This window comes from Carassius auratus, chromosome 40 (genome assembly GCF_003368295.1).
Source record: "Carassius auratus strain Wakin chromosome 40, ASM336829v1, whole genome shotgun sequence".
Taxonomy (NCBI): Eukaryota; Metazoa; Chordata; class Actinopteri; order Cypriniformes; family Cyprinidae; genus Carassius; species Carassius auratus.
Genome location: NC_039282.1, coordinates 6,317,674 through 6,344,569, shown reverse-complemented (window position 1 = coordinate 6,344,569; position 26,896 = coordinate 6,317,674). Strand labels below are relative to the sequence as shown.

Below are 26,896 nucleotides of genomic sequence, written 5' to 3'. Positions count from 1 at the left end.
TGTTTGAGGACATAATTGTATGCATTACTACCAGAAAATCTGGGTGGGTTTATGATTGTCCCCTAAATTGTTTCTCTCTCTCTTTCTCTCTCTCTCTTAGATAAGATTTAAAATATTTGTCTAGTGCATAAGACATGAGACAAGTTGCAAAACCTGTGTAATCTTTAAATTTTTATCTTTTAAGACACACCCAGAGCTACCTGGAAGTGAATGTAAATTTTACATTTGTGATTCAATAACTGGCACAAAATGTGTTCAGATATCTAATCATCTGATGGATGATTTGATGTGCCAAATCCAACAAACCCTTGTCACCTTTTTTTTTTTTTTTGGATTGGTGTCACTGTTTCTTGTCCACACATGCCATTCTTTCAAAGCATTTGTATGTGGATATGACACAAACAGAAACAACCGAATTTTTTTGATCGTAGTAGATTTCTATTGATATTTAGGTTTTCCTTTCCTGACACCATTTTGTATATGGTTTTTAAAAGTAGTGAGGTAACTATTTTGATACTTTTATCTACCAGCAAGGTTTTTATTTTATTTGTAATTTTTTGCCTCAAAAGTAACTACTCAGATGCCAAGCTCTGAGACCAGCAGTTACACTGTCCCAAGACAGTGTAGGATCAAGGGAAATATGAATTCTTTTAAAGATGCAACTAAGACTGAACGAAATAAATGGCTTTAGAGGAACTTTCAGAATCATATTTTAATATCTTACATAAGCAGTAAAGTGTACAGACAGTGTGATGGACGTTCATCTCATAATGAAAGACTCTGGCGCCCTCCAGTGTATTAAAAGGCGCTGAGCCTGTCTTAAACGCTACCAAATGTTTTCTTTCTACAAACAAACATTGTTTATTAATGTGCCGAGGAGACAAACTGTTGCGAAACTTTTGGTGTATGTTCTTTCTCACAAGAAGAAAAACAAATCTGATAACATTATCCGAGTAAATGTGCGATGCTGCCATTAAATATACATTGCAAAATGTAGGGGATAACTTAGCATAGACAAAAACAAAACAAACATGCTATTAGTTATAGATTAAATGTGATTGTTATGAGCAAATACAGCGATGGGAAATCCGACTTATTTCAGCTGATCGGTTCTTTTAAACAATTCCACAGACCCGTTTCAATGATTCATAATGCTCATGATGTACGTGATTACGTAATCACGTTGCAAGTGGATATTAAACACTAAATCATGTGGACACATATCGCTGTTGATTTTTTGATTTTTTTTATAACGTTTGCCCGAGTTCAGTCGCAACAATGATTTCGCTCCGAAATATTAATCCAAAATTTATTTTCTACAAAATTGTCTTGTCAGATAAAACATTCACGCAGTCACGGGATAAAAGTGTTTCCAACAAGTTTTATTTTTTAACATTTTTAAACGTTGTCTCACATTACGGTTCTTGGCTCATTACAAGTCGGACGTTCGAACAGAGACGGCTCTCAGTTCAAGTCGGTTCACCGATTTTGTGGAGTCATTTAAAAGATTCGACTCAAATGAATCAGATTTCAACAGTGAAGTGGGCGTTGTAATCTGTGTAAACAGAGCTTGTATTATTCTGAGCAAGCCCAGGCAAAAGCAACGGCGTATGCGAAAATTCCGTTAACAATTTGTAAAATCAGATTTTTAATGTCGTGACTTTTCAGTTTTCATCCATTTCTGCTCTCCGGTTCTCTGCATATGGGCTAAATGTTCGAAAGCTGCCAACACAAAACTATATAAAATGGGTTCGACGAGCTCCACCCTATTAAAAATTCCAAACGCCGAGGTGTTGATGCAAGAAACGGGCTGTGAGTGACATTTGACACAACTGTGTTTTGTTCCTGGCTTGTTGTCGCGCTTGACCGAGTTAACAATGATATAAAGTAACATTTTCCCTGCACGTTTGTTGCCATTTTTATCTGTAATTCTCACCCGTATGGTCGCAAAGATAAAAGTGTCAGATATATTAACTATATTAACTCGTAATATAGTATTTCTCGTAATATAGTGTATTAACTCGGTTTGCATGAGCGAAAACTGTCCCAGATTGACAGTGACAGGTGCTGTTCTGTTTGAGAATTAATTTACCAGTTGCAAGCTTGTAACTCGAATACATTGCACAACAATTACATGTAAGCATATATGTCAAACAATTTAAAATAAAAATGCACTAATTTCAGTGAAGCTGGTTGTTGAGGAGAATTGATTAAATGGTCGGTTCAAGTTGTTTACCGTCCACGTGACCTCGTTTGTTAGCCTTTTTGTTGAGTCATGACACCACAGGGCTTCAGTGAAACATTCTCACAGTTGATGTGATTTCTCTTTTCCAGTCTCGCCTGCCCACATTATCCGTCTCCATGATCGCTTCAAAGCCCTGGATAAAGAAGGACGGGGTTATCTCTGGTGAGACTGATGATGTCTTATATCCATGACACAAGCTCAGTTAAGATGTCTTTTGTAACTACATAAATATCAGCCCTATGGTCTTGTCTCATTCTCACACAGTCCCCAGGATTTTGGAGCCATAAAGGAGCTGGCGATGAACCCCATAGGAGACAGAATAATAGGTGCCTTCTTCTCCCCAGGGTAATGAATCTTGGGATGAGCTACAAACATTGATGATCACACTTGAGTCTTGAATATTGGATTCAAACATAAAACAGTGTGTAGCAAGTCCAGAAGTGTCTGTTTAATATTTTTTTGGCATGCCAAACTGTTGTATAATTTATTTCAGATAACCCCACCCCTAAATGACTCATAAAAACTAAACTGGTGGTTAGTCGATTCACATTTTGGTCAGTCTGTATGTTGGTGGTTACTGGCAAAAATAAACTGCACAGTGATCAGGAAATTAGTTCTGAAAGAGTCAGCATGCGTGAATACATTTCTCAAAAAGGTCTTTTTCAGTTAGGTCTTTAAGTCATCAATAATGATGTTAATCTCAGGAAGGAAACGGTGGACTTCAGCACTTTTGTGAAGATCCTGGCTCATTTCCGCCCTGTTGACAAGGACCGACCCAAAGAGCCCAATTCTCCCGAACCCATCAATAGCAGGAGCAACAAACTCAAATGTATGTTTGCTTTTGCTTTGAGCTGTGAGATTAACCACATCCTCTCAGTAATGGTATAGACCAGTGGTTTTCAACCTGTGGTATTGCAGGTGGGCCGCCAATTATTTTCTGTTCATTTCCAGTCCATTCTAGGGCTGTGCGATTAAAAGAAAACGTCCTAAAATAACGATTTGAGCGTGCGCATATGCCTAACTCCAGGTTCACACACTGTCTGTGATGTGCCTTTTTTCTGAGCCAATGTTGACGGATCAGAGCGTTCTCACTGCAGTAAAAGGCTAGAAATAAAAACGTGCGAAAATAATTCATGTCTAACACATGAGCATAGAGTGAATTTGTTAGTGAACAGGATGCAGTTTAAGTGAGAGAAGAAACGTATTAAGTGTGCACACTCTCTCCTCGCAAAGCAGCGTGTATCTGAGCAAGCACGACCGGTTTTGTGACAGAGCAAAGGAAATCTGCTGCGAACAGAGAGATTCGCACTCGTGCATTATTTTAATGTGCTTTCGCGTTATATTTATGCGCTCTCACTGCTGACCGCATACACATACTGTATACACACTGCAAACACCTGAGGCACTGCTACAATTAATGAGCTCTATGAACAATGCATGGCAAAAAAGAAAAAAAAGTCCCTGTATACAGGATTTTTTTATTTTTTTTATTTTTTGCCACAAGTCTATAAATTTTTTTACATCTTCACTATAGTGATAATTTTGACTTATGTCTGTTCTAGAGATGTTACAACTTTTTGATAAAGCTCTGATTGGTTTTCTTTTGGAAATATGTTTCAAGTTAATCCTGAATGCATTTATGACTGTAAAAGCACAATTGCAAAATTGATAAAAAAAATCGCGATAGTTTTTTTTTTTTTTTTTTGTCCATATAGCACAGCCCTAGTTTATTCAATAAATATAGTTTAAAATATAGCTTCTGAGTACTAAGTTATTAACCCAACAATAGCGGGGTCAGTTAATTTTTTTGAAGTGGGCCGCGAGTTGAAAAAGGTTGGGAACCACTGGTGTAGAAGATGCTACTGTAGAGATCATGTATATTCAGACGGCCATTATCACAGAATAAAGGACACCCTGAATGGGTTTATTTCACGATAATGACCATCTGACTGAATGATATCCTGTTTATTACACTGCTGTTCACTCAATAAATAAATAAATGCATACAAGATATTGATTTAAGCCGAAATTATCTTGTTCTATTAAATCTCACCTGCTCTTCGTTCCTGTAGTTGCATTTCAGTTGTATGATCAAGACAAGGATGGCAAGATTTCCAGAGATGAGCTTTTAAAGGTCACTAGCTTCTACGTTCATGTTTTCAGCTGTTTTCTCACTGAATGAATACGACTGACCGCAGACTGATTGACAGGTTCTCCGGGCCATGCTCGGGATGCAGGTGACAGAGGAGCAGCTGGAGAGCATAGCAGACCGCACTATACAAGAAGCAGATCTAGACCGGGATGAAGCAATATCCTTTGAGGAGTTTCGTAAGGTATCACCTGAAATTCTGCATTCACGGTGTTTCATAAAAGCAGCCTGTTTTATAATGTTGATGAACCTGTTTACTGTTTTGTTATAGTCTCTGGAGAAGGTCAACATCGACCACAAGATGAGCATTCGGTTCTTGCGTTAGACTTGAGCATCATGGGAAAGCTTGTATGCCTCTATCTCCAAGCTTCAGAAAATGGAAGGAATATCCCGAAATGATCAGGACAGTATGACGGGATCTGTGTTTGTCTGTCTAACAGGAATTTAATGCACTGGTAATGTCTGCACAAAAACTGCACATTGACAAATAATTTACAATACTGGAGAAGTTTGGAGTTGGTTAGATGGGTATTCTGTCAGGATGCATTAAAATGATCAAAAGTAAAAGTGTCAGGAAAGACATTTATAATGTTACAAAAAGATTTGTATTTCAAAAAAATGTTTATTTGGCAAAGAATCTTGAAAAAATGTTCCTACAAAAATAATGATTAGCTGATGATAATTATTATTACTGATAATAAAAATAAATGTTCATTGAGCTGCGAAGATGCATATTTGAATTCTGAAGGATCATGTGATATTGAAAATAGCTGCTGAAAATGCATCTTTACAATCGCAGGAAATTTTAAATTACATTTTAAAATGTATTAAAACAGTTATTTTAAAATTATAATAATATTTCACATTATAACAGTTTTATTTTTGATTAAAAAATGCATCCTTGGTGCGCATAAGTGACTTCTTTCAAAAACATAAAAAAATCTTACTGACCATGTAGATTTTTGCATTATGTGGCTTGATGAATTAATTTTCTAAATTGATTGTTTAATTTTGTATACAATTATAACTAGTAGGAAAGAGTTCATAATAATGCCCAGTGTTGTCTTATGTCAACATATGTGGAGAATTTTGTGCCAATCTCAAGGTAAGATTTCTCATATCTGAAGGTTTATTAGATGTTTACGCTTCCATCTCAGTAGATTTTAAACATCTTGGTTGCATGGTGCTTACCATGCATTTTTAATAATTCTCTTAATTTATCTTAATTCCTGATAAAAACTGGATTTTTTTTTTCTGAATTCAAATCTCAAAAAATGTGTTATTCTTTCAATGCCGCTATGCTTCTTGCCATTTTACTTACAAGTGAGAAGAAAGGCTACCTCACCTTACTTGCACTTATCCATGCTGTACCAAAACCACTAAAAAAGAGGGCTTTTTCATCTTTGTATGAAATTTAACTGACTTTTAATAATGATATTAAAAATTAACTTTGCACAGGATTCAAAGTATTGTTTGGTATCTTTCTGGAGCAAAGTTTTAAAAAAATCGCTGACCTCTTCTTGTGGCACAAACCCAGTTCTTTAAGCAGTGAGCAGTTTTTGTAACTGAAATTCATTTTAAAATCTAAACAAGCTTTTATTTTAAGCTGTGTTTTGCTATAGGCACTAGGTGGCGCCAAAAGTGTGTATTGTTGATTCCTGCCAGTGAGACACTACCATTCATTTCATTTAAATTGATCAAAAGTCACAGTAAAGACACTGTTAATGTTGGTGAGCATAAGTACTTCTTACAAGTACATAAATACTTTTGAACAGTAGTATAATGTAGTGACCAAACATTAATGTATGAGAGTCATAGATGTAGAATTGAACATAATGTATTCCTCTTTCTTACATGTGTTTTATTGTTTAAGATATTTAAAATGAAATAGATTTGTACAGCATCATGCAGTATCCAAGGTATTATGCTTTTCTCCTGGGCATAGAGGCCACCAGCAACCAGTAGCAGGAAAAGCCAGTGCCTAAAGAGAAGCACAAAGGGAGAGAAGGCTTCTCTTAATACTGGTATGTACGTTTTATAAACCTGAATAAAAAAAGAAATGTCAAGTGTTTGTGATTGGCCAGAAGGGTTTCGTACCTACTATTGTGATGGTCATGGTCAAACGGTACAGAAGCACATCAGTGGTGCCTCCCTTAATGTGGACTGGCAGACCGTTATCCTCCTGTTAGTGTGGATAAATGTTGCAAATCAACGGAGATGTTACTCTGGCAATGTACGGCAAACAATGCAACATGAAATCTGTATGGATATATTAATTGAAATGTCCTTTTTGTTATGCGAAAGTAATCTTTGCAGATAGATAGAAATCTAATGTTTCTTCACGTTAGATACACAATGAATGATATGAATATTAATATTTTTGTTTTTATTGATTGATTTTTAATGATTAATTACTTCTATAATACATCATATATATTTATTTGTTATTGATTCTAAATTATGAATAATTTATAAAGGTCTTATTTATTTACAGTTATTTACAATAAGTAACACATTCTTATTAAGTTATTTATTTATTTTATATGGAGTATTTTTTATATCTTTAAGAAGATATTTTTGAATAATGTTGTAACCAAACAGTTTTGGTTTCTATTGTCTCTTTTTTTTTTCTTCTTTTTTTTATCATACAATGGCAGTCAATGGGAACTGAAACTGTTCAGTTAGCAACCTTCTTTTTTATTTATTTATAGGAATTATACGAACGGAGGAAAGAAATACATTCACACTGAACTTTAAAGTTGTGAATAAAATAAGCATTTTTCTTACCAGGAAAACCTTCTGCCTCTCAGGCACCTTGTTTTTCATTTGCCGGACTGTTGTGCTGAAGGCCCGGGAGGCTAGCCGGGAAATACTCTGAAACAACCAAAGTTTCATGACATTTGAAGTATTCAAGTTATTGAAGCACATTCATTCCATAAACATTGTAGAACAATGTGTTAAAATGCATGCTAATATATGTAAGCAATGACTGAAATGATAGCCAAATTATACCAGCAACATGTTAAAACATGGTAGAATCATGTTAAAATTGTAAAACATGATAGCAGAAAAATGCTAGTGATGTGAAAGAAACAACTTTTTATCTGTCGCATACAGATTCTATGGCTTTACAAGTTTTTCCATTGACATTTTCCATTTATAGTTTTTCCTCATTAGATTGGGAAAATTCATGAATTATCAACCTATGTCCGTGTTAAATAGCCCAAGTTGTATTTTTGAGCTACTCTTTTGGGACTCTCAGACCCCAAAGAGAAGACCAAGCGATCCTACACTTGAATATTTTGAATATCTTTGCTATATTATAAATAAGTCAAGTAGAACAAAACGTGTAAAAGGAATGTAACTTTTTATGCTTGTGAAGGTCAACCAAGCTCATGTGGAGCAGAGATGAGTTGTGGTTTTAGCCAATTGCTGCTGACCAGCACCTTGAACAAACCAATCAGATTGTAATACACACTGAACGTCTCACCCCTTTTACTTCGCTGTCCACCAGCGTGTGTGTGTGTGTTTTTCTGCATGTACGCATGCTAAATGTGGAGAGGCTAATGGGGACATGACCTCAGTGTCCATTAAAAAAAAAAACACTTGTGTCCATTTCATATCAAAACACACTGATTATAGAGACTCAAGACAACCGTTTACATGCAAACCTATGATCTGTTAGATTCCATGTAGAGTACAAAAATCATTTCTGATTAGGTTTTTTAAAACAGGTTTGTTTGCACATTCAAAACTTTTAGAATAAAAGACAAACGCACTGAATTGATTGCTCATAAAGCGTGTGCTTCGGTATCAGTTTTCTTTAGAGGTCGTTTAAGGCCGTCAGTCATTCTCAAAACCACTGTAATTACCAATAGTTACAGTACAACCATCTGTTCGTATCAAAAACAAGACTTCTATCTAACAACCAGCTTTCTCAAGCAATGTCTGCAGTAAGGTCAGAGTAGCGTTGTGTGGCATTGTTCCTGTTTCACAAGTATTTTAGGAGTAGATTCTTCCTCTACAGCTGTTATGCCACAGACAATGGAAGAATAAAGAAGAATAGCAGTGTATTTACCAGTAAATGCTTCATGTCGGACGCTGCTCTCTGTTGAGCTTGTTGATTCTCGTCTAGTCGGGACCCTTACAAGGACACACACATATAGCAGAGCTCTTGAACCAGAGCCAAGCAGTCAGGCATGGAAAGATCACTCGGAACAGCCAAGCTACCAGCTGACATACAACACTGAACTGCAAAGTAGTAGACATATTTCATGCTTCATGTTTACAAAGCATATTGTGATATGTTTTTCACTGAAGTATAATGCCTTAAAATGTCTTACACTATGCCCGTATTTTGTCATGAATAGAGCCAGTCCAAAGGTCGTAAACTACTACCTCCCTCTTCATTTTACACAATTCATTACCGTCCCAAAATCTGACATTCTCAAGAATGTGGGCCATCATTTCTACAACAGATCAACTTTTCTTCAAACATTAATGGAGTCATGATTTTGGTTGGACTTGACAATTTTGACACTTAATACTTCTTTGAAACTTCAGGGTCCTACCAAACCTTCAAAAACCTTTAAAGATAAATAAAAAGAATGAAATGGTACATCAGACAAATAAGCATTACATTTTGTCACAACTGTTTTTAAACAACATACCAAACCTTCAAAAAATCTAATCAAATAATACAATTACAGCCATCTGACAAATAAGCATTTTTTTTTATATATAATTTTTTATGTCATCTATAGCATTTGATAGGTTAGTGTCTTTTCAAAGGCAATTTTAAGTGATATCTTTCTTTGTGAAATAATATCTCATGTTATATAATGTTATGGTAATATCATGCCAGTGTGTGCATATTTAAAAAGAGGACATTTAATTCAGTCATCATTTTAAAAAGTAAAAAAATTACTTTGTGTTATAAAAAAAAAAAAAACTTTAAAGGGCACTGTGTTATCGTGATAATCTTGCACAAGTACCTCAACTATTAAAGATGGCTCAGGCGAGACTTTCTCCAAATCTCCCCAGCTTCTTTCTAATCATGCCAAGTAGGGCATGGCAGTATCACTTCTTTTTTCTCAGGCATGCAAACATAGAACATTCACTTGTTTGTGGTCTGTTTTGCTTCTGCATTAGACTAGGTGAAGGGAAGTGAAGCTGACACTCTATCACGGCACCCCAGACCTGCAGCATCAACATGAGCTACGGTAGTTATAGATGTATTTATTTATTTATTTACAAGATTTTCAGACTGCAATTGTTCTGAATGTATAGATTCTGCTTCAACTGGGTTGTGCTGTGTTGTTTCAGATAAACACATCCTGTGGGTCTGCACCGCTGCTCTGGTCACTGGTTGGGTCCTCACAAATGATGACGGACATTGTTCTGGGACTGTCATGAGGCAGTAAGACACAGTCATTCAAATATTCTTTCATTAATAAATCACCATACGTTATTGACTAGTAGAGACCAGCAATATCTATCAAATATTTAAAGGAATAGTTCACCCCAAAATTAAAGAATTTACTCACCATCAGGCCATCCAAGATGTAGATGATTTTTATTATTATTATTATTTTTTTCATAGGAACAGATTTTGAGAAATGTAGCATTACATCACTTGCTCACTAATAGATCCTCTGCAGTGAATGGGTGCCGTCAGAATGAGTGTCCAAACAGCTGATAAAAAAAAATCACAATAATCCACACGTCTCCATCAATTAACCTCTTGTGAACTGAAAAGCTGCATGTTTATAATAAATGTCATCATATGTCGAGACATTTTAACTTTTTAAACTGTCGCAACTGGCCAAAATACGTCTGTAATCCATAATAACACTTCCTCCTGTAGAAAGTCCTTCCCCTATTGTCTTCTCACATCTAAGTCCACCGACATATTTGTTTACATCTGTTTTCACTGATAAACGTTTGAACTGTGCATATATATATATATTTTTTTTTTTTTACTGGAGAAAGCAACACTATGGATAGAGGACTTATATAAAACAAAAACATCTTGGTGATGGATTTATTACAAACACACAGCTTTTAACTACACAAGATGTTAATTGAATGGCTTGGAGTGGTGTGTACTTGTGGATCATTGTGATGTTTTTATCATCTGTCTGACGGCACCCATTCACCGCAGAGGATCCATTGGTGAGTGATGTACTGCTAAATGCTCTCCAAATGTTTTCAGATGTAGAAACACTGTTTCATTTTTGGGTGAGGTATTCCTTTAACTACTGTAAATGAACATATAACTGTATTGCAACAGAAATGCAGGGCTGCACATGCAGAATTGAAAAAGATACAGCAAATAGAAAGAAAAAGTACAACTCCCTTTTCATTTTCAGCTCATGCAACTGGACTTGTATGCATCTCACTCTTCAATGGCCTGGGAGTTTCTGTATTGTATGTCTTTATATTTTATTTATTACACCGGTGCTAGTAAACTTCACACAAGACTCATTGAAATCATGTGAAGCGTATTGCTGATATTGATATCTGTGCTTCATATGAAAACAGTTGTGAACTCAACTTAACTTAACATGACCAGTCTTCTTTTTTTCCCTGCCCTCCCACAGGGCATTAACAACAAAACCATCTGCAAAATACCACAGACGGTTCAATACTGGACCATCCATGGCCTATGGTGAGGAATTCAATGGCTATTGTTCCCACTCCCGCTCATATGAAAATGAACAGTTCACAGGAACATTCTGTATTTATTATTTCTGACATTATTATCAATGAACTGTTTCTAATGTCATTTAGGCCTATACGTACTGGTCACTGCTGTGACTGCTGGCTGATATACCATTCCCATCTTGAGGTAAAAACACTTCAGTCCACTGTGTATTTGTTTCTATTGTTATTTTTTGAAACATCACTAATATAAAACGTAACCTCTTGTTTATGTTCAGGAAATTGAGCCTGATCTCACGAAACTGTGGCCATCTTTTATAAAAGGAAAGCACTTCTTCTACTTCTGGTAAACACAAACTATGATCTTTCAGTGTTTTGGGATTTTTAATGTCTCACGGCTTGAAAAAATTAGCATATTTAACTTAATATCTGGTATGTCTGATAGTAGCTCAGTCATATTTTCATTGCTAAGAAGCAACAGTGATTGGTTTGATTCGGTTTGGCAGGAAGGATGAATGGGTTAAACACGGGACGTGTGCAGGCTGTGTGGAGACCATGGGTTCACCGCTTCTTTATTTCCAGACCGCTGTCAAGCTTCGGAAACTCTATGACATTGATAAGTGGGTGTTTTTAGCACACATACCATGATATCATTTTTATCATGAACTCATCTGTTTTCACTGATTTAATTTGTTTTCAGTATCTTGGAAAAATCTAGAATCAAAACCTCATGCGAAGTGTCATATAAGGTAAGTTAATCTCAGTTTGAATACATTTGAGAAGCAACGCTTCATTAATCTTTCCATGATGTGATCCGCAGCTTGACGACATACGTGGCGTTTTGACCCCGCTGCTTGGAGAAAACTATGATTTGCAATGTGTGACGGACAGCGAGGTGAGATAAGCATTATTAAATTATATTTACCATATTCAGTTGAGAATATTAAGAGAAATTTAGTTTAATAGAGATTGTCAATGGAACAGTCCCAAAATCCATTAAAACACATTTATACATTACTTCATGTCCAGCAGATGGCACTAGATAAATCATATTCATATTTTTTTTGTGAACGAGTTAGTAATGAGTTTTTTTGATGGCAAAAAATATGTCTCTTTTGAGATATCTTTGTGGGCATCACGTAAAATAACACCCTACTGTACTCAGATTCACAAACCAATAATGAACCAAAACCGTGCAGCTCTAAAAGTGTAGCTAGATTCATGAAATAAATAACTTTTTCTTTTAATTAGTTCAAAAAGACCAGTTTTAATGAATCAAACGTTAAATACTGTAATAATTCACATGTATGAGCTTCTTTCATATGCAAGCAAAAATGGCAAAACATAAATATCCTCCGATGAATTGGGATTGGAAAATCTGTATTAATACCCAGTCTTAATAAAGGGAATTAATTATTAAAAAGTAAAAGAAGTCATTTACAATTACATGTAAAAATCCTAAATCATGACTGTTGTTTCCTCATTTTTAGGGCCGTGAAGCGTTGATCCAGCTGAAGATCCATCTCTCCAGGAACCAAACCCTTGGATGCCCCAAACAAGAACAAGAGCAAAAGTTTGATCTGTTAGCGTGGTCTAACAGCACAGGACATCCCTGTCCGAAGAACAGCACTGTCTTTTATGTTCCAATTAACTACGAAAATCCTCATGAACCCTGCAATTAAGAGAAGCTGAAGCTTTCACTGTTTTCATGTTTGACTGTCCTTTTCCAGTCCTCAGATCGAATGCATTTGAATAAAAATGTTACATAATTCCTAAATATTAAACTTGGCTGCATTTTTTCCCATTAGTAAACCAGAAGAACATCACAGGGATTAAGGGTTTTGAAAGACCTTTAATGAACTCCGAATATACACCAGTTATTAATGACATTAAAGGTTCAGTAATGTAATGGACCAGTAATGTAATGGAGCATGATGTTGAATAAACTTCAGAGCACAGCGGTTTATCTCATCTGTTGGAGTTCATATCACTCATTAAGTGAATAAAAATGGAATTCCTCTTCGTGATCAATGTACTACACACCAGCAGGCAATAAAAAGTTTAAAATGAACAGCCATCAGCTATGAAATATTTCATGCGAACACTCAGGATGGATGGATTTGGGAACATAGGGTTCACATTTTATTTGACATGGAATCAGTTTGCCAAAATGTATGTGTTTCTATACCACAGAAGAAACAAAGTAGACCATCCACAAAAAACTTTAACTACGTGTAAAGAAAAAAAGATGTAAAATTCCAGCTACTTCACAATGTAGATGAAGACAAACAGAAAAAAATAAGATGTGCAGCATCTGGATTCAAATAGCAAAATGGGTTTAAATGCTTGGTGTTCTTCACGCTTCCAATTTCCCAAGGAAGCGGAGGTTGAGAATCTTCAGTTGCTCATCCAGCTCCATTCTAACAATGCCGTCTTCACCATCAATACTGAGCAGGACTCCTGTGGCCTCCCTGTCCTCTCCCAGAATCACCTTCACCTGAGAAGCACAGTCACATTTCTTTACATTGGAGAAACTATCTTTTTATTAGGGTTACAACACAACTGTGATACATAACAACAGGGTTCTTAAGCTGAATTTGGGGGAGGAGCAGCAGGCTTATATCCAAGTAATATTCTGTTTCTGCTTCCGCACCTGTTCATTGCCTAAACTCTTCACTGCGCATCCACTTTATATAATGGAGACGAGCAAAATTTGCCCTGGTTAATTCTCATTACTTAAGTGACTGCAGCATGGATTCAATTCAAGAGAGAATTCAGGCAAGTGTTTGCTTCACTGGTTCTTGCAGCTGTGACTTTTATGATGATGGCCTTGCAGTTCTCTAAAAATTCTAAATTCAGTATTTCCCAAGAAATTAAAGGCCTAACAGTTTATTAATGTATATATGAAATTTGAAAATTTGTCAAACAAATGTTTTGACATGCATTTATTATAGCAATAACAGTTAATGACTGGTTGCTTTAGTTTGGTGTTTTGTATACATTTTATTGTATTCTAAATGCACTGTAATAAGGACATTTTAAAGTGTATTATTTTAAATTGTATATCTGTACTCCATGAGCAGGATTAAATGTGATGGTAATGTTGCACCAGTTTGTCTGAAACGTTAATTATCGCATACTATTTTACACATACTTTGACTTTTACTGGATCATGACATATTTAGAAGATTGTAGGATTCCCCCCTGATAGTGAAATAAATTTTAGTCGACTAAAGTTTTATTAGTGAGCTAGTCGCAAAATTTTTTAAAACCTGTCCGAACCTATGACAGACAGATCCCTAATGGGCTGGTCCTTGAGGTAATTATAGTATATCCATCAGAAATTCCAAACCTTCAACTTTCATTCATTGACCTCAAATGGTCAAATGGCTTATCATTAAAACATCTAAGTAGTTGCAACTTTATAAAGCCATTTGCTTGAATATTAACCTGGATAAACGTGCGCTTTTAGGCGCATATCCAAGTTTTTCTTCAGTGTGTGGAAGCTGTTACTGCACTACTGCATGACATGAAGGTACCAGCGCATTCACTGGCATTTTTCCTTGTGCTTTTGTAAAATGAAGGAAACGAAACAGGACACACTTTCTGCCGTTCCCATTTCAGGTTCACTAGAGCAATACAAATCAAAAACTCACATTATGTAAAAGGTTTATTTCTCTGTGAAGGTGAGTTAGTGTAATGCTACAAATTACTTTTTGCAGCGCATTTCTGTATTTGCACGTTTCTGTATTTTGCATATTTGCTGTATACTTTCCCTTAATTTGTTGGTGCGTTTTCTATTTGCATGTGTTTTCTCAAGTTGCAGTCTGTTGAGCTCTCTCAAAACCTTAGTTTATTAATAAATTATAATATCTCTTAGCTATTTTTCCCATTACATAATCATTACTTGTGCCGGTGATTTGTGGCAAGCTGTGTGTGCACTTGAATGCAGAATAGGCTATATATTCAAACTATTTATGGTTTAGTATACACATATTCAATTAAACCAATATAAACATGCGATAAGTTGAATAATAGCACACTGAGAATTAAAAAGATAAAGTGTTGAAAGTTGAAAATCTAAATAACATCATTTGGTTTCATAAAGTCAGCAATACCTTGTTGTTTTTGGTTGGTGTAACAGGCTCCAAGTGTTCACTTGAAATACTAACGACCTTCTCAATGTCTTGCAGGAAAACGGAGCACATCCCCCCCTATGTGAAAGAAGAATTTCTGTGTTGAGTTGTGACGTCTTAAAAACAACAAACTACCTTCAAACATCTAACAGGGTATGAATCATCATATAATCTAGTGAAATAGATCGTATCTCAACTGGGACAAGCTTAATTCACTGCCAAATCTAAAATCAGCCCTGGGCATCTCAGCACGTGATATGCAATATGCAAATCCAAATTTCACATGCTTCTACTTGAAAATTCTTGCTTAGTCACAGCACATCTAGATCGCAAAAATCTGATTAAATCAAAATGAACACCACTCAAAATTCCACTCACGGTGACACTCCGGATGATACCGGTCTGATTGATGACGCCTCCGTCCAGGAATGTGTCTTTCACACGCACCATGATGTCAGTGGTGACCCAGTCACTGGAGGCCTGGTCGATGTTGGATCCAGGGGTGTGAGGGTTGTAGCCTCCCGGAGATGGAGCTCCAGGAGTCATTGGACTGTACCCTACCGGACTGGGGCTTGGACTGGCCTAAAGATCACATGCAGCACAAATCAACTTAATACTGTTTGTGCAGCCAATGATTAAGAAAAAAAACCTTATTGCTGCAAACTAGTGACGTTCTATCACGAGATGAACATGAATGAACATCATAGGGTTGTTAAACACTACAAATTTCTGAATTCTATTTCAGGTAATCACTCCATCAGCTTGTAAACAACATTACATTTACCTCAGGTAAAACATTCAATGTTTGTTAGTTAACTATAAAACTCTAAAGATAAGCATTATGTTAAAAATATGCACTATAATAAACTCATTATATTGACTGTTAGTGATATCTTCATTAATGTATGTTTGAATAAAGGTGATTAATTACACAATTTAAATGTTAATTTAATGTTAACTGAAATGAAAACAATTAAAAAATAAAATCTTTAACAAATAAAACTGTAAACAATTTTGATTTCAGATACTGGCCAAGGCAACATTTCTATTTACTCTCATTAATGAAACACAATTTATACATTTTAGACAAACCAAAAAAAAAAAAAAAAAAAATCTCTCTCCCTATATATATATATATATATATATATATATATATATATCATACCAAAACTCCAACAACAAAACTATTAAAACTTTAAAACCAAAAAAAAAAAAAAAGAAGATTCAAAACATTAATAAAAGCTTATAAAAGTGACCCTAAATTTACAAATAATTATATAATTCAAAGTTTATATAAAAACTGCCTTGTGTAATTTGAATGTTTGTATACAACTTTCAAAGTTTTTATTAGATTTTTTATAATAATTATTTTCACTAAATAAAAACTTAATTAAAAATAATTTTGGTGCATCACTACTCCAAATAGTTGGTTTCTTAAGCATACGGTGTCAACCAACTACTGTACCTGGTAGGCCATGGGTGATGGGGTGGGGTGGTAACTGGCGGGTGAGTGCGTGTTTTGGTATCCCACCGGGCTTGGGGCCACTTGGTGGAAACTCTGTGGGCTGGGGCTGGGCTGGTAGGACCCTTGCGGAGAGGGTGCTGCATATGGAGAGTACTGGTCGGTGTTGTACCTACAGTGCAAAAACAGACTCCGTTTAAGATGTTCCCAAGCCAGTACAAAAGCACTGAGCATCTGAATGAGCCCTCACATAGCAGGAGTCCCAGGAGTCTGAGGGTTGTACTGAGGGTTGACCTGCGGGGAGGGCACTTCTGGATAGCCAGGAGTCTGTGGGTTGGGCGTACCACCATAGCCTTGAGGAGATGGAGAGGGCTCGTCATCATAAGCAAACTCATATTCCTCATCAGGCCTGGAAACAGAAGAAAAACGAGATGAAGTTGAGGTACTTGGGACTGTTTGATTGCATGTGTGCATTTGTCTTCCTCTGCTTTTTACCGTGATGGTGTGTTGGGATTGTTGGGGTCCCAAGCACCGCTTTGACCTGGGGTCCTGCTCCCGTCATGCAGAGGAGTCTGGGAGCCATAGTGAGGAGTCCGGCTTCCTGTAAACGATGAGAGAGGTTAAAAAAAAAAAATGTTTCAGAACACTTAAATTTATAAGATTATAATCTGGCATTTCTTACCATCATGGAGGGGTGTCTGGCTACCATACATGGGGGTACGTGAGCCAGTTCCATAAATGGGTGTCTGGGAACCATACATCGGGGTTCGTAAATGGGTGGAACTCCTTCCTTGTCTTTCTTTGCCACCACTAATTCAAAAAAGCAAAACAATTTAGGTGTAAATGAAAAAAAATAGTAAAAATATTCAGGAGAGCAAAAGTTAAAAAGCATCAAGATATCAAAACTACATTATTTATACGTTTGAGGTAAAAATATATAACAACGCAGCTTATAATCAGGCAGCACTGTCAAACAGTAGTTTGGAAACGAATAGCTAGGATTCTCAAATAGAACTTTCCCACACAGGACCACACACTTTTATTTAATTTGTCTGATATGTGGGGTGCAAATGTGTTAAGTAGAGCTAGGCGTACTGTATTTCATTGGCAGCTTGAAGTAATGTCATAAAATAAGCCAAAAGATGGAATAAACAAATGTGGAAGCAGCAGATAAAGTATAAATGTTTGTGTATGATAACATACACAGTTGTGAGACGCTGCCGGTCCACAGAGATGGTCTGGCAAGTTGAGTGGAGCTCTACCCTAGCGGTTGATTCTGTGGCATCCTTCACCACTCCAATGTAACCTGAGGAAATGAAGAGGGTGTTACAAAACCTGTAGCTTATAGGAATAGAAAAAACAAAGTGAATGCGTGGTGGTCTCAAAGAATAGCGGACACTGAGGCCACGTTATAAAATGCAATGAAATGTGTACAAAATACTTAACCAAAGCAAAAGCTTTACACAAAAAGTCACTGGAAATAATTTATTTAACCTTTGTATGGTCCCTGTGATATACGGACAGTCTGCCCAATCAGATCATTGTCTCGTCGCCCGCGGCCCCGACCCATGCCACCGCCTCCGCCTCCGCCTCCGCCCCTTTGCTGCTGACCTGGAAGGAAGACCACAAAACAACAGATGATGCCGAGATCCAAATATAAATAGATAAAATTAAAGTGGTCAATAGGCAACCCGCCAGACGGAAACTAAAGTTTTAGTTATTGGCTGACAAACACAGTGTTTAAATTGATGATAAAATCTACTCTTGGAGGTTTTGAACCTGCAACCCTCTGATAATAGCCCAGATCTTCAGATCTTCTACCACTATGTTGCAAAACCCAGTGAGTTTCATGAAGCTGCTTACCACCTCCTCCAGGGTGCATTGGACTGCTGATACGTGGACTCATAGGAGCAAAGCCACCCACTGTAAAATTGGTCACATCTCTGGGCTTTGGGAACAAAAGGGGACCGTATATGACAGGGATGTTGGGCAATGTATGAGATTTGTCCACAGATTCAGTAGAATAGCCGTACCTTTGAGCCGCCCGCCAGAACGAGGTGGCGCGCTTTACAAACAAACATGCCTCCGTTTTCAACCAGCTTCTTGCAGTGAAGAAAAGCAAAGCCTCTGAAGATGTGGCGAATTTCACCTTCACGACCCTGACGGATCACACAAGTGAGAATATTAACTTCCACCAGAGCAGTTTTGTTACGTAATGTCAAACCTTTTTCCCCCGGTCTCTGGTAGTTACCGAATGAGGTCCATCAATGACTTTCACAATATCCTTCACGTGGATGTTGTTTTGCTCCGAGTCGAGAGCGACAGCAAAGCGGTTGTCCTTCCGTCTATTTACCGCCTGGTGCCGAACGGTTAAAACTTTCCCATGCATGTTCAGAACCTAAAAATGAATCATTGTGAAAAAAATCATAATAATTTACCCCTTAATATGACAGCTGTAGGAAGTGAAGTCATGTATGTGCATTAAAAGTATAGCCTGGTAAAAGCAACATGTTTTTTTTTATGTTTGTATTGTTATGAATTGTCTGCTCATTTAAGTACACAGCTGTTCAAAAGTTTGATTTCAGTATTTTTCTCAAGAAATTAATATTTTTAAGCAAATATGAACAGCATTAAAGTTAATGATAGTATAAATACAAAAATGTTTCTTAAGAGCAAGAAAGATTTCTGAAGGATTTTGTAACACAGTAATGTCTAATCTACATCAAAATAGAGAACAGTTCTTGATGAGCATTAGAGACTTGTTTCAAAAACATTCAAACACAAACCACCAACCCGAGCCCTGATTCATGATACCGCATGTTGCTGCTGCTATGACAATGTTATTGAAATGCAAGCCTAGGGGCGTGAATACAGTACACTCAGTCAATTGTTTTCCCAGGCTAAATCACAGAGTGAACTCAGAGGGACTATGGTGAAAAGTGTGCTATTGCTGTGAAGAAACAGATCCAGCAAGTGTGTACTACAAAATTTAGCTGACATTACACTTGAACTTGTCCATTTCTCTTGCAGTTTACCTGGAACGTCTCTCTTTCCAGCCTGACAATGACACCTACAGTTTGGGGGTCTAACTGTACCAACTCTCCCCACTCGTGCTGGCCTCCTGCATCCACACCTGAAGCGGTCTCGGAGCACAGCTGCAGGTCCCGGGGCAAGACCTTCAACTGGAACCAAAACAGACATCATATCCAACAGAGAACAAAACACTGACTGCTGGATGTTGTGTTTTCTGAACAATTAAACAGCTTACTAGTGAAACCTACCTCGTGCATGGTGAGATCAGAGAACAGAATGACAAAGTTCTCCTCTACACGGACTATGAGGCCTGTGTCACCTTCAAAACGCCCTGCGATAACCTTCACATGGTCACCCATACGGAAGTACTTCCTCAACTCATGAGCTGGAAACTCGAGAGGGTCCTAAATAAAAACAAAGACAAGATAAAGAGGAAATAATGATGGTCTAAAAGGGACGCGTCATGGAAAACAGGATGGCACAAATCACACACGTCACCTTTATGTAAACCTAATAAGCCCCGACAAGAGAATGATTTGCATACTGGGACCATATTTCCACAGCAGCTCCTGTTATTTAATCACCTTGAGATCCTCATGCTTGGGCATGATGGTGATCTTGTTGCCATCCACACTCAGGATTTTACCCTGAAGGTTGATCAACTCCCCTTCACACACTTCAACATTATCTCCTGCCTGGAGATTGTGCTCGCGCTCCTTACCTGCAAAAAAAAATGTGATTAGCTTTGCAAAAATGTATTCACAGAAGGATTGCTCAATACACTGGTACAAAATAATGATGTCTGGATGTATTTACTTGTCGTCTCTGTGACTACTTCAAGGTCAATTCCCTCTGGCTGGTCCTCAAACTTCTCCAGCTCAGACAGAGTGGGTTTAACTCCGTCTGTGATCTTTACAAAAAGAGACATGGGTTGAACCAGCGAACCAATAAAGAACAATTAGACACCTAGAACTAGGATGAGTGTGAGGGCCCTTACCACAGCGGACATAGCAAAGCTTTTGAACAGGAAGCCTTTCCGGCTGTATCGGTTGCCTTCAAATATCATGAAGTCCCCGTCATGGCTGACCTCACCACCAAGGGACCTGTGGAGCAGAGCATGTGTCAGTACGGCTGACATGTTTCAATAAGTTTGAATTACGAGAGACTCAATGTCTCAAAGTGCTCCATTACCTGATCTTTTCAGCATCAAAAAGCCTCTGAGGTGGCCTCTTAAACTTCTTTCTCTTCGCAAACCAGTCTTTCTGTAGGAAAAAGACGAAGACAAAAGTCTCACAACATATTTACACTACCATTCCACAGGTTATGGGTCAGTAGGATTGTTTTACATTTTTTCTAAAAGAAGTCTCATCACCAAAGTCCCATTTATTGGATTAAAAATACAGTAAAAACAGTAATATTGTCAACTTTACAATTTAAATTAAAAGTTTTCCATTACTCATGTCTTCAGTGTCACATGGTACTTCAGAAATCATTCTAATATGCTGATTTGGTGCTCAAGTTTGTATAATTCTGAATGTTAAAAGTTTTTGCTGCTTAATATTTTTGTGGAAACCATAAACTTTTTGTTCAGTTTTTTTGATGAACAGAAAGTTCAAAAACAGCATTTAATAAAACAAAAAATATTCTATAACTGCCTTTTTGATTAATTTAATGCATCCTTGCTGAATATAAGTACTAATAAAAAATAAAAAACAATTGTACCGACTCCAAACATTTGATTGGTAGCATAAATACATCATGATAATATAAATGATCCTTATGATTATGCGACCTACCATACTCATCCTCGCTTTGATGCGATCTAAATCAATACGAGGAATCATTTTCAGTGAGATCGTATTCTGGCTTGGTTCAACATAGTCCACCTAAAACAGGAAAATAAATACATTCATCAAATGTTTTCCTGACACAGATGTAGAGCTGTGCAAGTGACAATTCGGAACTCAAAACAATATCTAGCACCCCTTCTGTTAGACATTTCCTTTAGGGCTATAAAGCCAAGTGTTCTGGTGTACAAACCTGAGCAATGTCATCTTTATAAAGGCCTCTCTTAAGACGAACCCAAGACTTGGGTTTAAGGTTAGTCACTTCCTTAACCACTTTCAGCACATCCGTCATCTCTTTAATGGGCACCATCTGCTGGTTCCAGAAGCCCATGCGCAGGTTTCCCACACCCTCAATAGCGGCCTTGACGTGGGTCTGCTTGTACGCCTCCACATAGATATAACCTTTGACGTGCTCAGGGGCCACCACGGATTTGATTTGGAGCGGCTGTGGAGAGAAACAAAGCACAACATCTTGGTGCCACATACCTTCAAGAAAAGTTTTTGCAAAGCACCCAAGATGAATGTTCATACAGTTCTGTGCCTTTCTATTTGAATGGTGCGAGTCAAAAGATGCTAACACTGGCTGTCACAAATCAAACAGACCTTAACTTATGACAGAAGGACTGTGGAAATCTTACCGTGTCTGTGCACTGATAAGCAATGAATTTTCGCATCAAGGCGATGGCTGTAGCTCTTTCCTCTCCAATCTACAAAGAAACAGAAGAAGAATTCAACCCTGCACATACAGCAGCCAAAGCCTACTATTAGATAGTGCTCATAACTAACTAACCTTACACTTAACGGTCCACAAGTTAGGATCCCTGCAAGAGACAAATCTCTTAACACAAGCCCAGTGGTCTTTCAAAAATACTTAATTCAGCATTTTTAATCAATCAACTAATTTTCCCCATACTTGACCCCAGGAAGCAACTGTTGCTGGGTGATGTCATCAGAAAGGTCCTCAGAGCCGCCATAGAAGCTGAAGTAAACAACAGAACAAGAATATTTAGCAAATTCCAGCACATGCACGTGCCACAATGAGCCACGCATTCTGTAAAACTGCCTTATGCATTGTGTTCAGGTGAAGTCTGTTGACTTACTGCTCTCCACCTGAGGACTTGGCATATTTTCTCATGTAATATTCCCCCAGAGCTTCCTCGCGTGAATCCCTAAAGAGAAACCGGTATTAGAAGAGGAATTTAAAATAGTTCTGATTCAGCCATGTGAAATTGTGCAGTGCAGCTTTCTCACCTCCAAAGATTCTGCAACCTCCTTGAACCGGAGTGATCCTCATCCAAAACCACATGGTCAATGTTGGAGACTAACAGATGGCAACAGAATAAACAATTATATGACAAAAAAAAATATTTAGAACAACTCAAAAAAACTGTCAGTAGCTATGCTTACATGCAGCATAATAATCTGTTAATTTCACTAATGACTAAACGCTTAAAGTGAATGATCTAAATAAAATGAAAAGAGGCGGTGCAGATCATAATCCATTAAACAGAAGCACTGTTATCTAAATCTTTCATTCTTTGTAAGCAATTATTATACATTATTTTAAAATACAATGTGTGAGTAAATGTAATAAAACTTAAAAAGTAGACCATTGTTCAAATGCTTGTGGGCAGTAATTATTATTTTGTTTAAATCTTGAAAGAAGTCCCATGCTTACAAAGGCTGCATTTATTACAAAAAATATTGTGAAACATACCTAAAAATCATATAATTCAGGGAACTCCCACTGCGACCAAAATGGTCGCATATGTGACCTTTTGAAATGCCTTTGCAACCCTCATTTTTATGGGGTCGCAAATGTATCACTGATTATTTTTGTACCTACCTTATATTTTGGGCAATATGCCATGATTTCCTATGAACATTTATTAAAACAGAAATGTGTATTTTAAGAATAGGTTTTATAACATGCTCTGAGCATTCAACACATCAAGTTGGCTTCAGCCCTGCGTCAATTCAACATGTCAAACTGAGCCTGTGAGTGAGAATGAGGAGGATGAGAAGGATTCGACAGAAAAAGCACAAGCGGGAAAAACGATAAGGACATATGAATTTCGACACCAGTGGCTTGAAGAATACCAGTGGTTAAGGTTATTATCTTTAATAAAGTCTTTAATAAAGTCAATAGCTGCTGAAAATCTATTATATTATTTTATGGATTTTATGGATTTTATTTTTCCTTTGTTTAGGATCTGTGCCAACCATAGCATGCTGAAATCCAAAAGAAATTCATTTTGCACTTTATTGTGTATTTTCTATTGCAGTAACCCTATCCCAACCAATGTTAAAGAAAACAAGGCGGCATGTGGTTTAAAAGATGACAAGTAAAATAAAAAGCACATCTGTATGCAATAAAGTTTCATTATAATCCAGAGCGGCTTACCATAAATAATTTGTGCGACCAAATCATGTTTTGCGCCAGTAACTGAGTTAGTAGAGCAAGTGCCACCAGTGGAAAAGGTTAGTGGAGTTCCCTGTAATTCTATTTGAATATATTTTAACATGTATTTTTTCCTGACACAAAGCTGAATTTTCTGCTGTCATCATTCCAATCTTCAGTGTCACAAGATCCTTCAGAAATCACTCTGATATGCTCATTTTCTGCTCAAGAAACATTTCTTATCAACATTGAAAACAGATGAGCTGCCTACATTTTTTTTTTTTTTTTTGGAAACTGTGTTTGTTTCTTTGAATGGTAATGTACATTCTGAATTTGCAACCTGACTGAACGTATTCAGATTGACTAAAAGCAGTGCATGTAAACACAGCTACATGACAGACACATGTTGAATATATAAGTGAATATCCATGCACGCCAGAAGATTTTAGCACATACCTTCGGCCTCTTCTGCTCAAATCCAGAGTTGAGGGAGGAAGGGATGAGCGTGAGCCATAATACAAAGTCATGTGCACACAGCAAATTCAGGGAAGGGCATAGACAGAACCAGGTAAACAGAAATAAAAAGGGAAATTAAATTACCAGATGGTCAGGCTAACAACTGTGACATATCTTAAAGATGGAAACTACATGATAATGATGTCATGTCACTGTTAGCTGATGCAATACAATTAAGCACACTTCAATACTATCAAAATAAGGAATTGGGGTTTTTTTTTTTGGTTCAAAGGAGCAGTTTCAGGCAAATGACTATATTTGGTTCCCTTTCAGAACTCAAGTCAGTCCCCGCTCTACAGTCCCCTTTTCAATCAATGGTGCATCTTAAAATTGTTGGCTTTATTGACTTTGACCTTACTGAATGTATTTGAACAATGCAAAGAAGAAAAAGTGTATTTGCCATCCATGCTCCTTGTTAAGAAATTCAAGCAAATGAAACATTAGCCAAACAACTTTAAACATCACAAACAAATGTTAGAGTGGTGCAGATCATGGGGATGGATTTTTACAGAATGTGAAACAATGGTCTGAGAATTAATCAGTTTAATTAGACAGAAAGAGAACAAAGAGCAGAGAAATCTGGAATTGGTTTACCGTTAACTGAAGAAGGCATGCATAAGAAATAAAGAATCAATGAGCGCAAGAAACACATTCAAATAACTGGCATCATTTTATAAAACATATTTAATATACAGCCTGTCATTGATATTTCACTTAATATGCCTCCATTTCATAAAGGTATGGATATGATACACATAACTGGTACACATACTGGTAACATTATATTAAAAGAGATATTAAATCCACCTGCAAGAGTTTATATTATGCATATACAGGGGACAACAATTCCACATGCTATTATATGAACATTAAATATTTATTAACTTATTCAGATTCTTTTTTTTTTAATTGTAAATTAAACAAAACATGCACAAATAATTCAGTTAAATTATTAATAATTTCTTACCTTTTTCTAAGATGTCTTCAGCACCATCCTCCCATGGATCTTCATCTTCATATTCATCATCAACATCTAGTCAAGCATGGAATAAAATACATAATATAGCATCTTCGGGTATGCAAAAGATGTTGTAAATTAGCTTAATCTTAGAAATATATATCGGTAAGCAGTTTTCTAACCGGCTTCATCCAAGATGAAGCCACCATGCCGAGGTTTTTTCCTAGGGCGCTCATCATCCTCTTCCTCCTCTTCGTCATATTCCTCCTCATCCTCCAAATCTTCTCCCTCCTCCTCCGCAGCCTTGTCACTGCCAGCTAAACTCCCCTGTTCATCCTCCTCATCATATTGCAAACATCAAACATTAGAACATATTATTTGTTATACATATTTATTTTACTTTGCATAACATAAATGCATTAATATATAAATAATTAAACTATTTATGGACATATTCGAGAAGGAGCTGGTTGTCCCACCTCGTTCTCCTCCGCCTCTTCAGCCTCGCTGCTCCTCTCGCTCGGATTATCAGAGAAATCACTGTCCTCGCTGTCAGACATCTCCGTGTCCTTCTATCCGCGTGATCCAGACGGCAACACTACTGTACAAACCGCATCAAATACGTGCAAAAGGCACAGAATAATAAACTAGCACAATAAATGCAAGATTCGTTCATGAACATAACAGCAAACATGACTGAAAGCAGACAGAGAATGTGACACACGGCGCATGATGCGAGTCATAACGTTTACACTGCGATTTGGTCAAACAGTGCACTCTTTCTCTTTACTTTTGTGTGCATAATACGACTAACGTGCTTAAAACTACAGATAAACGTCAATAGTCAATCTAGTTTATTCCTGTCGTCTTGGGTTTTAAGCGTTGCTGCCAAATCCAGTGGACAACGAATTAGCATGCGAGCGTGCTAGCATAACAGTTAACGTTACATCTTATTTTACAAGAAGCACTCGTCGTTTCATTACCACGGTCACATCTTAGTTTATGACGAAGACACTATACACTATAAATATGCCTTAAAATTACAATTAAAGACTGGATTTAATAGTATTCTTACCTTTAAACAGCTGTCCGGTTTTGCTTCAATCAGGTAGCGAAGGCCTATGTTTTTCCCCCTTAATGTTCCGTAAGCAACAAGCGGAGCCAGAGCTGCAGATCGCCATCTAGTGCTTTGGAGGACAACCGTGCTGTTTTAAGCAGCTTCAAGCAGTATTAAATATATATTATAATTAATTAAATATAATTATATATTAACCATCAGTATGTTTTAACCTCAAGTGTTTTCCTCCCGTTAATCTATTTATAGCAAACAGCAATGGCTACAAAAAGAAACTCTCAGGTGCATATCAGCCCTAATGCACTCTCTATGCAAATGCAGTTAGCATCTAACCAGAAGTGCAAGAAAGTAGTGTTTTATATACATATTAAGTACAGAGTATATAAAGCTATGATAATTTACAAAATGCTA

General features: G+C 37.0%; 4 protein-coding genes across 11 annotated transcripts; 2 read left to right on the top strand and 2 right to left on the bottom strand.

The window, feature by feature from the left end:
- Nucleotides 1-1,546: 1,546 nt before the first annotated feature.
- LOC113058401 (calcineurin B homologous protein 2-like) lies at nucleotides 1,547-5,854 on the top strand. Its single transcript, XM_026226267.1, has 7 exons — nucleotides 1,547-1,812; nucleotides 2,335-2,407; nucleotides 2,510-2,590; nucleotides 2,950-3,074; nucleotides 4,318-4,379; nucleotides 4,456-4,578; nucleotides 4,666-5,854. Exons 1-7 carry the CDS (start codon nucleotides 1,746-1,748, stop codon nucleotides 4,717-4,719), a joined length of 585 nt encoding a protein of 194 aa, XP_026082052.1. The 5' UTR covers nucleotides 1,547-1,745; the 3' UTR covers nucleotides 4,720-5,854.
- A 378-nt stretch (nucleotides 5,855-6,232) lies between these two features.
- cox7a1 (cytochrome c oxidase subunit 7A1) lies at nucleotides 6,233-8,621 on the bottom strand. The gene is made up of 4 exons (XM_026226268.1): nucleotides 8,473-8,621; nucleotides 7,182-7,268; nucleotides 6,492-6,576; nucleotides 6,233-6,375 (listed from the first exon to the last, which is right to left on the bottom strand). The coding sequence occupies exons 1-4, from the start codon at nucleotides 8,485-8,487 to the stop codon at nucleotides 6,317-6,319; spliced, it is 246 nt and encodes an 81-aa protein (XP_026082053.1). The 5' UTR covers nucleotides 8,488-8,621; the 3' UTR covers nucleotides 6,233-6,316.
- rnaset2l (ribonuclease T2, like) lies at nucleotides 6,281-12,841 on the top strand. Of its 2 annotated transcripts, XM_026226265.1 has the most exons (11): nucleotides 6,281-6,418; nucleotides 9,546-9,616; nucleotides 9,720-9,813; nucleotides 10,766-10,823; nucleotides 10,997-11,064; nucleotides 11,187-11,244; nucleotides 11,336-11,403; nucleotides 11,564-11,677; nucleotides 11,758-11,806; nucleotides 11,878-11,952; nucleotides 12,548-12,841. In XM_026226265.1, the coding sequence occupies exons 2-11, from the start codon at nucleotides 9,607-9,609 to the stop codon at nucleotides 12,737-12,739; spliced, it is 786 nt and encodes a 261-aa protein (XP_026082050.1). In that variant the 5' UTR covers nucleotides 6,281-6,418; nucleotides 9,546-9,606; the 3' UTR covers nucleotides 12,740-12,841. The 2 variants fall into 2 exon arrangements, with proteins under 2 accessions (XP_026082050.1, XP_026082051.1); XM_026226266.1 differs by lacking the exon at nucleotides 6,281-6,418 and having other exon boundaries at nucleotides 9,144-9,616.
- A 48-nt stretch (nucleotides 12,842-12,889) lies between these two features.
- On the bottom strand, nucleotides 12,890-26,577 carry LOC113058398 (transcription elongation factor SPT5). Of its 7 annotated transcripts, none has more exons than XM_026226258.1 (31): nucleotides 26,486-26,577; nucleotides 25,890-26,011; nucleotides 25,593-25,749; nucleotides 25,420-25,485; nucleotides 25,047-25,052; nucleotides 24,393-24,404; nucleotides 22,787-22,856; nucleotides 22,636-22,704; nucleotides 22,449-22,514; nucleotides 22,326-22,356; nucleotides 22,174-22,242; nucleotides 21,729-21,980; nucleotides 21,485-21,574; nucleotides 20,880-20,950; nucleotides 20,686-20,791; nucleotides 20,505-20,598; nucleotides 20,273-20,409; nucleotides 19,937-20,092; nucleotides 19,691-19,837; nucleotides 18,907-19,053; nucleotides 18,689-18,814; nucleotides 18,519-18,603; nucleotides 18,150-18,266; nucleotides 17,859-17,961; nucleotides 17,338-17,465; nucleotides 17,151-17,256; nucleotides 16,906-17,064; nucleotides 16,659-16,827; nucleotides 15,572-15,775; nucleotides 15,176-15,271; nucleotides 12,890-13,554 (listed from the first exon to the last, which is right to left on the bottom strand). In XM_026226258.1, the coding sequence occupies exons 2-31, from the start codon at nucleotides 25,968-25,970 to the stop codon at nucleotides 13,414-13,416; spliced, it is 3,261 nt and encodes a 1,086-aa protein (XP_026082043.1). In that variant the 5' UTR covers nucleotides 25,971-26,011; nucleotides 26,486-26,577; the 3' UTR covers nucleotides 12,890-13,413. The 7 variants fall into 7 exon arrangements, with proteins under 7 accessions (XP_026082043.1, XP_026082046.1, XP_026082045.1 ...); XM_026226261.1 differs by having other exon boundaries at nucleotides 25,593-25,746; XM_026226260.1 differs by having other exon boundaries at nucleotides 25,890-26,008; nucleotides 26,486-26,573.
- Nucleotides 26,578-26,896: the final 319 nt, after the last annotated feature.

Bases quoted from the DNA above. Each gene is read 5' to 3' on its own strand.
- rnaset2l (XM_026226265.1), top strand. The intron at 11,065-11,186 runs GTGAGGAATTCA...AATGTCATTTAG, and splicing joins TGGACCATCCATGGCCTATG to GCCTATACGTACTGGTCACT. The intron at 11,678-11,757 runs GTGGGTGTTTTT...ATTTGTTTTCAG, and splicing joins AAACTCTATGACATTGATAA to TATCTTGGAAAAATCTAGAA.
- cox7a1 (XM_026226268.1), bottom strand. The intron at 6,577-7,181 runs GTAAGAAAAATG...CCACACTAACAG, and splicing joins AGAGGCAGAAGGTTTTCCTG to GAGGATAACGGTCTGCCAGT. The intron at 6,376-6,491 runs GTACGAAACCCT...GCTTCTCTTTAG, and splicing joins CATGACCATCACAATAGTAG to GCACTGGCTTTTCCTGCTAC.
- LOC113058398 (XM_026226258.1), bottom strand. From the start codon at position 25,970: ATGTCTGACAGCGAGGACAGTGATTTCTCTGATAATCCGAGCGAGAGG. The intron at 22,357-22,448 runs GTATGGGGAAAA...TGTCTCTTGCAG, and splicing joins CAGTTGCTTCCTGGGGTCAA to GGATCCTAACTTGTGGACCG. The intron at 18,267-18,518 runs GTAAGCAGCTTC...TCTTCCTTCCAG, and splicing joins AATGCACCCTGGAGGAGGTG to GTCAGCAGCAAAGGGGCGGA.
- LOC113058401 (XM_026226267.1), top strand. From the start codon at position 1,746: ATGGGTTCGACGAGCTCCACCCTATTAAAAATTCCAAACGCCGAGGTG. The intron at 2,408-2,509 runs GTGAGACTGATG...ATTCTCACACAG, and splicing joins GAAGGACGGGGTTATCTCTG to TCCCCAGGATTTTGGAGCCA. The intron at 4,380-4,455 runs GTCACTAGCTTC...ACTGATTGACAG, and splicing joins CCAGAGATGAGCTTTTAAAG to GTTCTCCGGGCCATGCTCGG.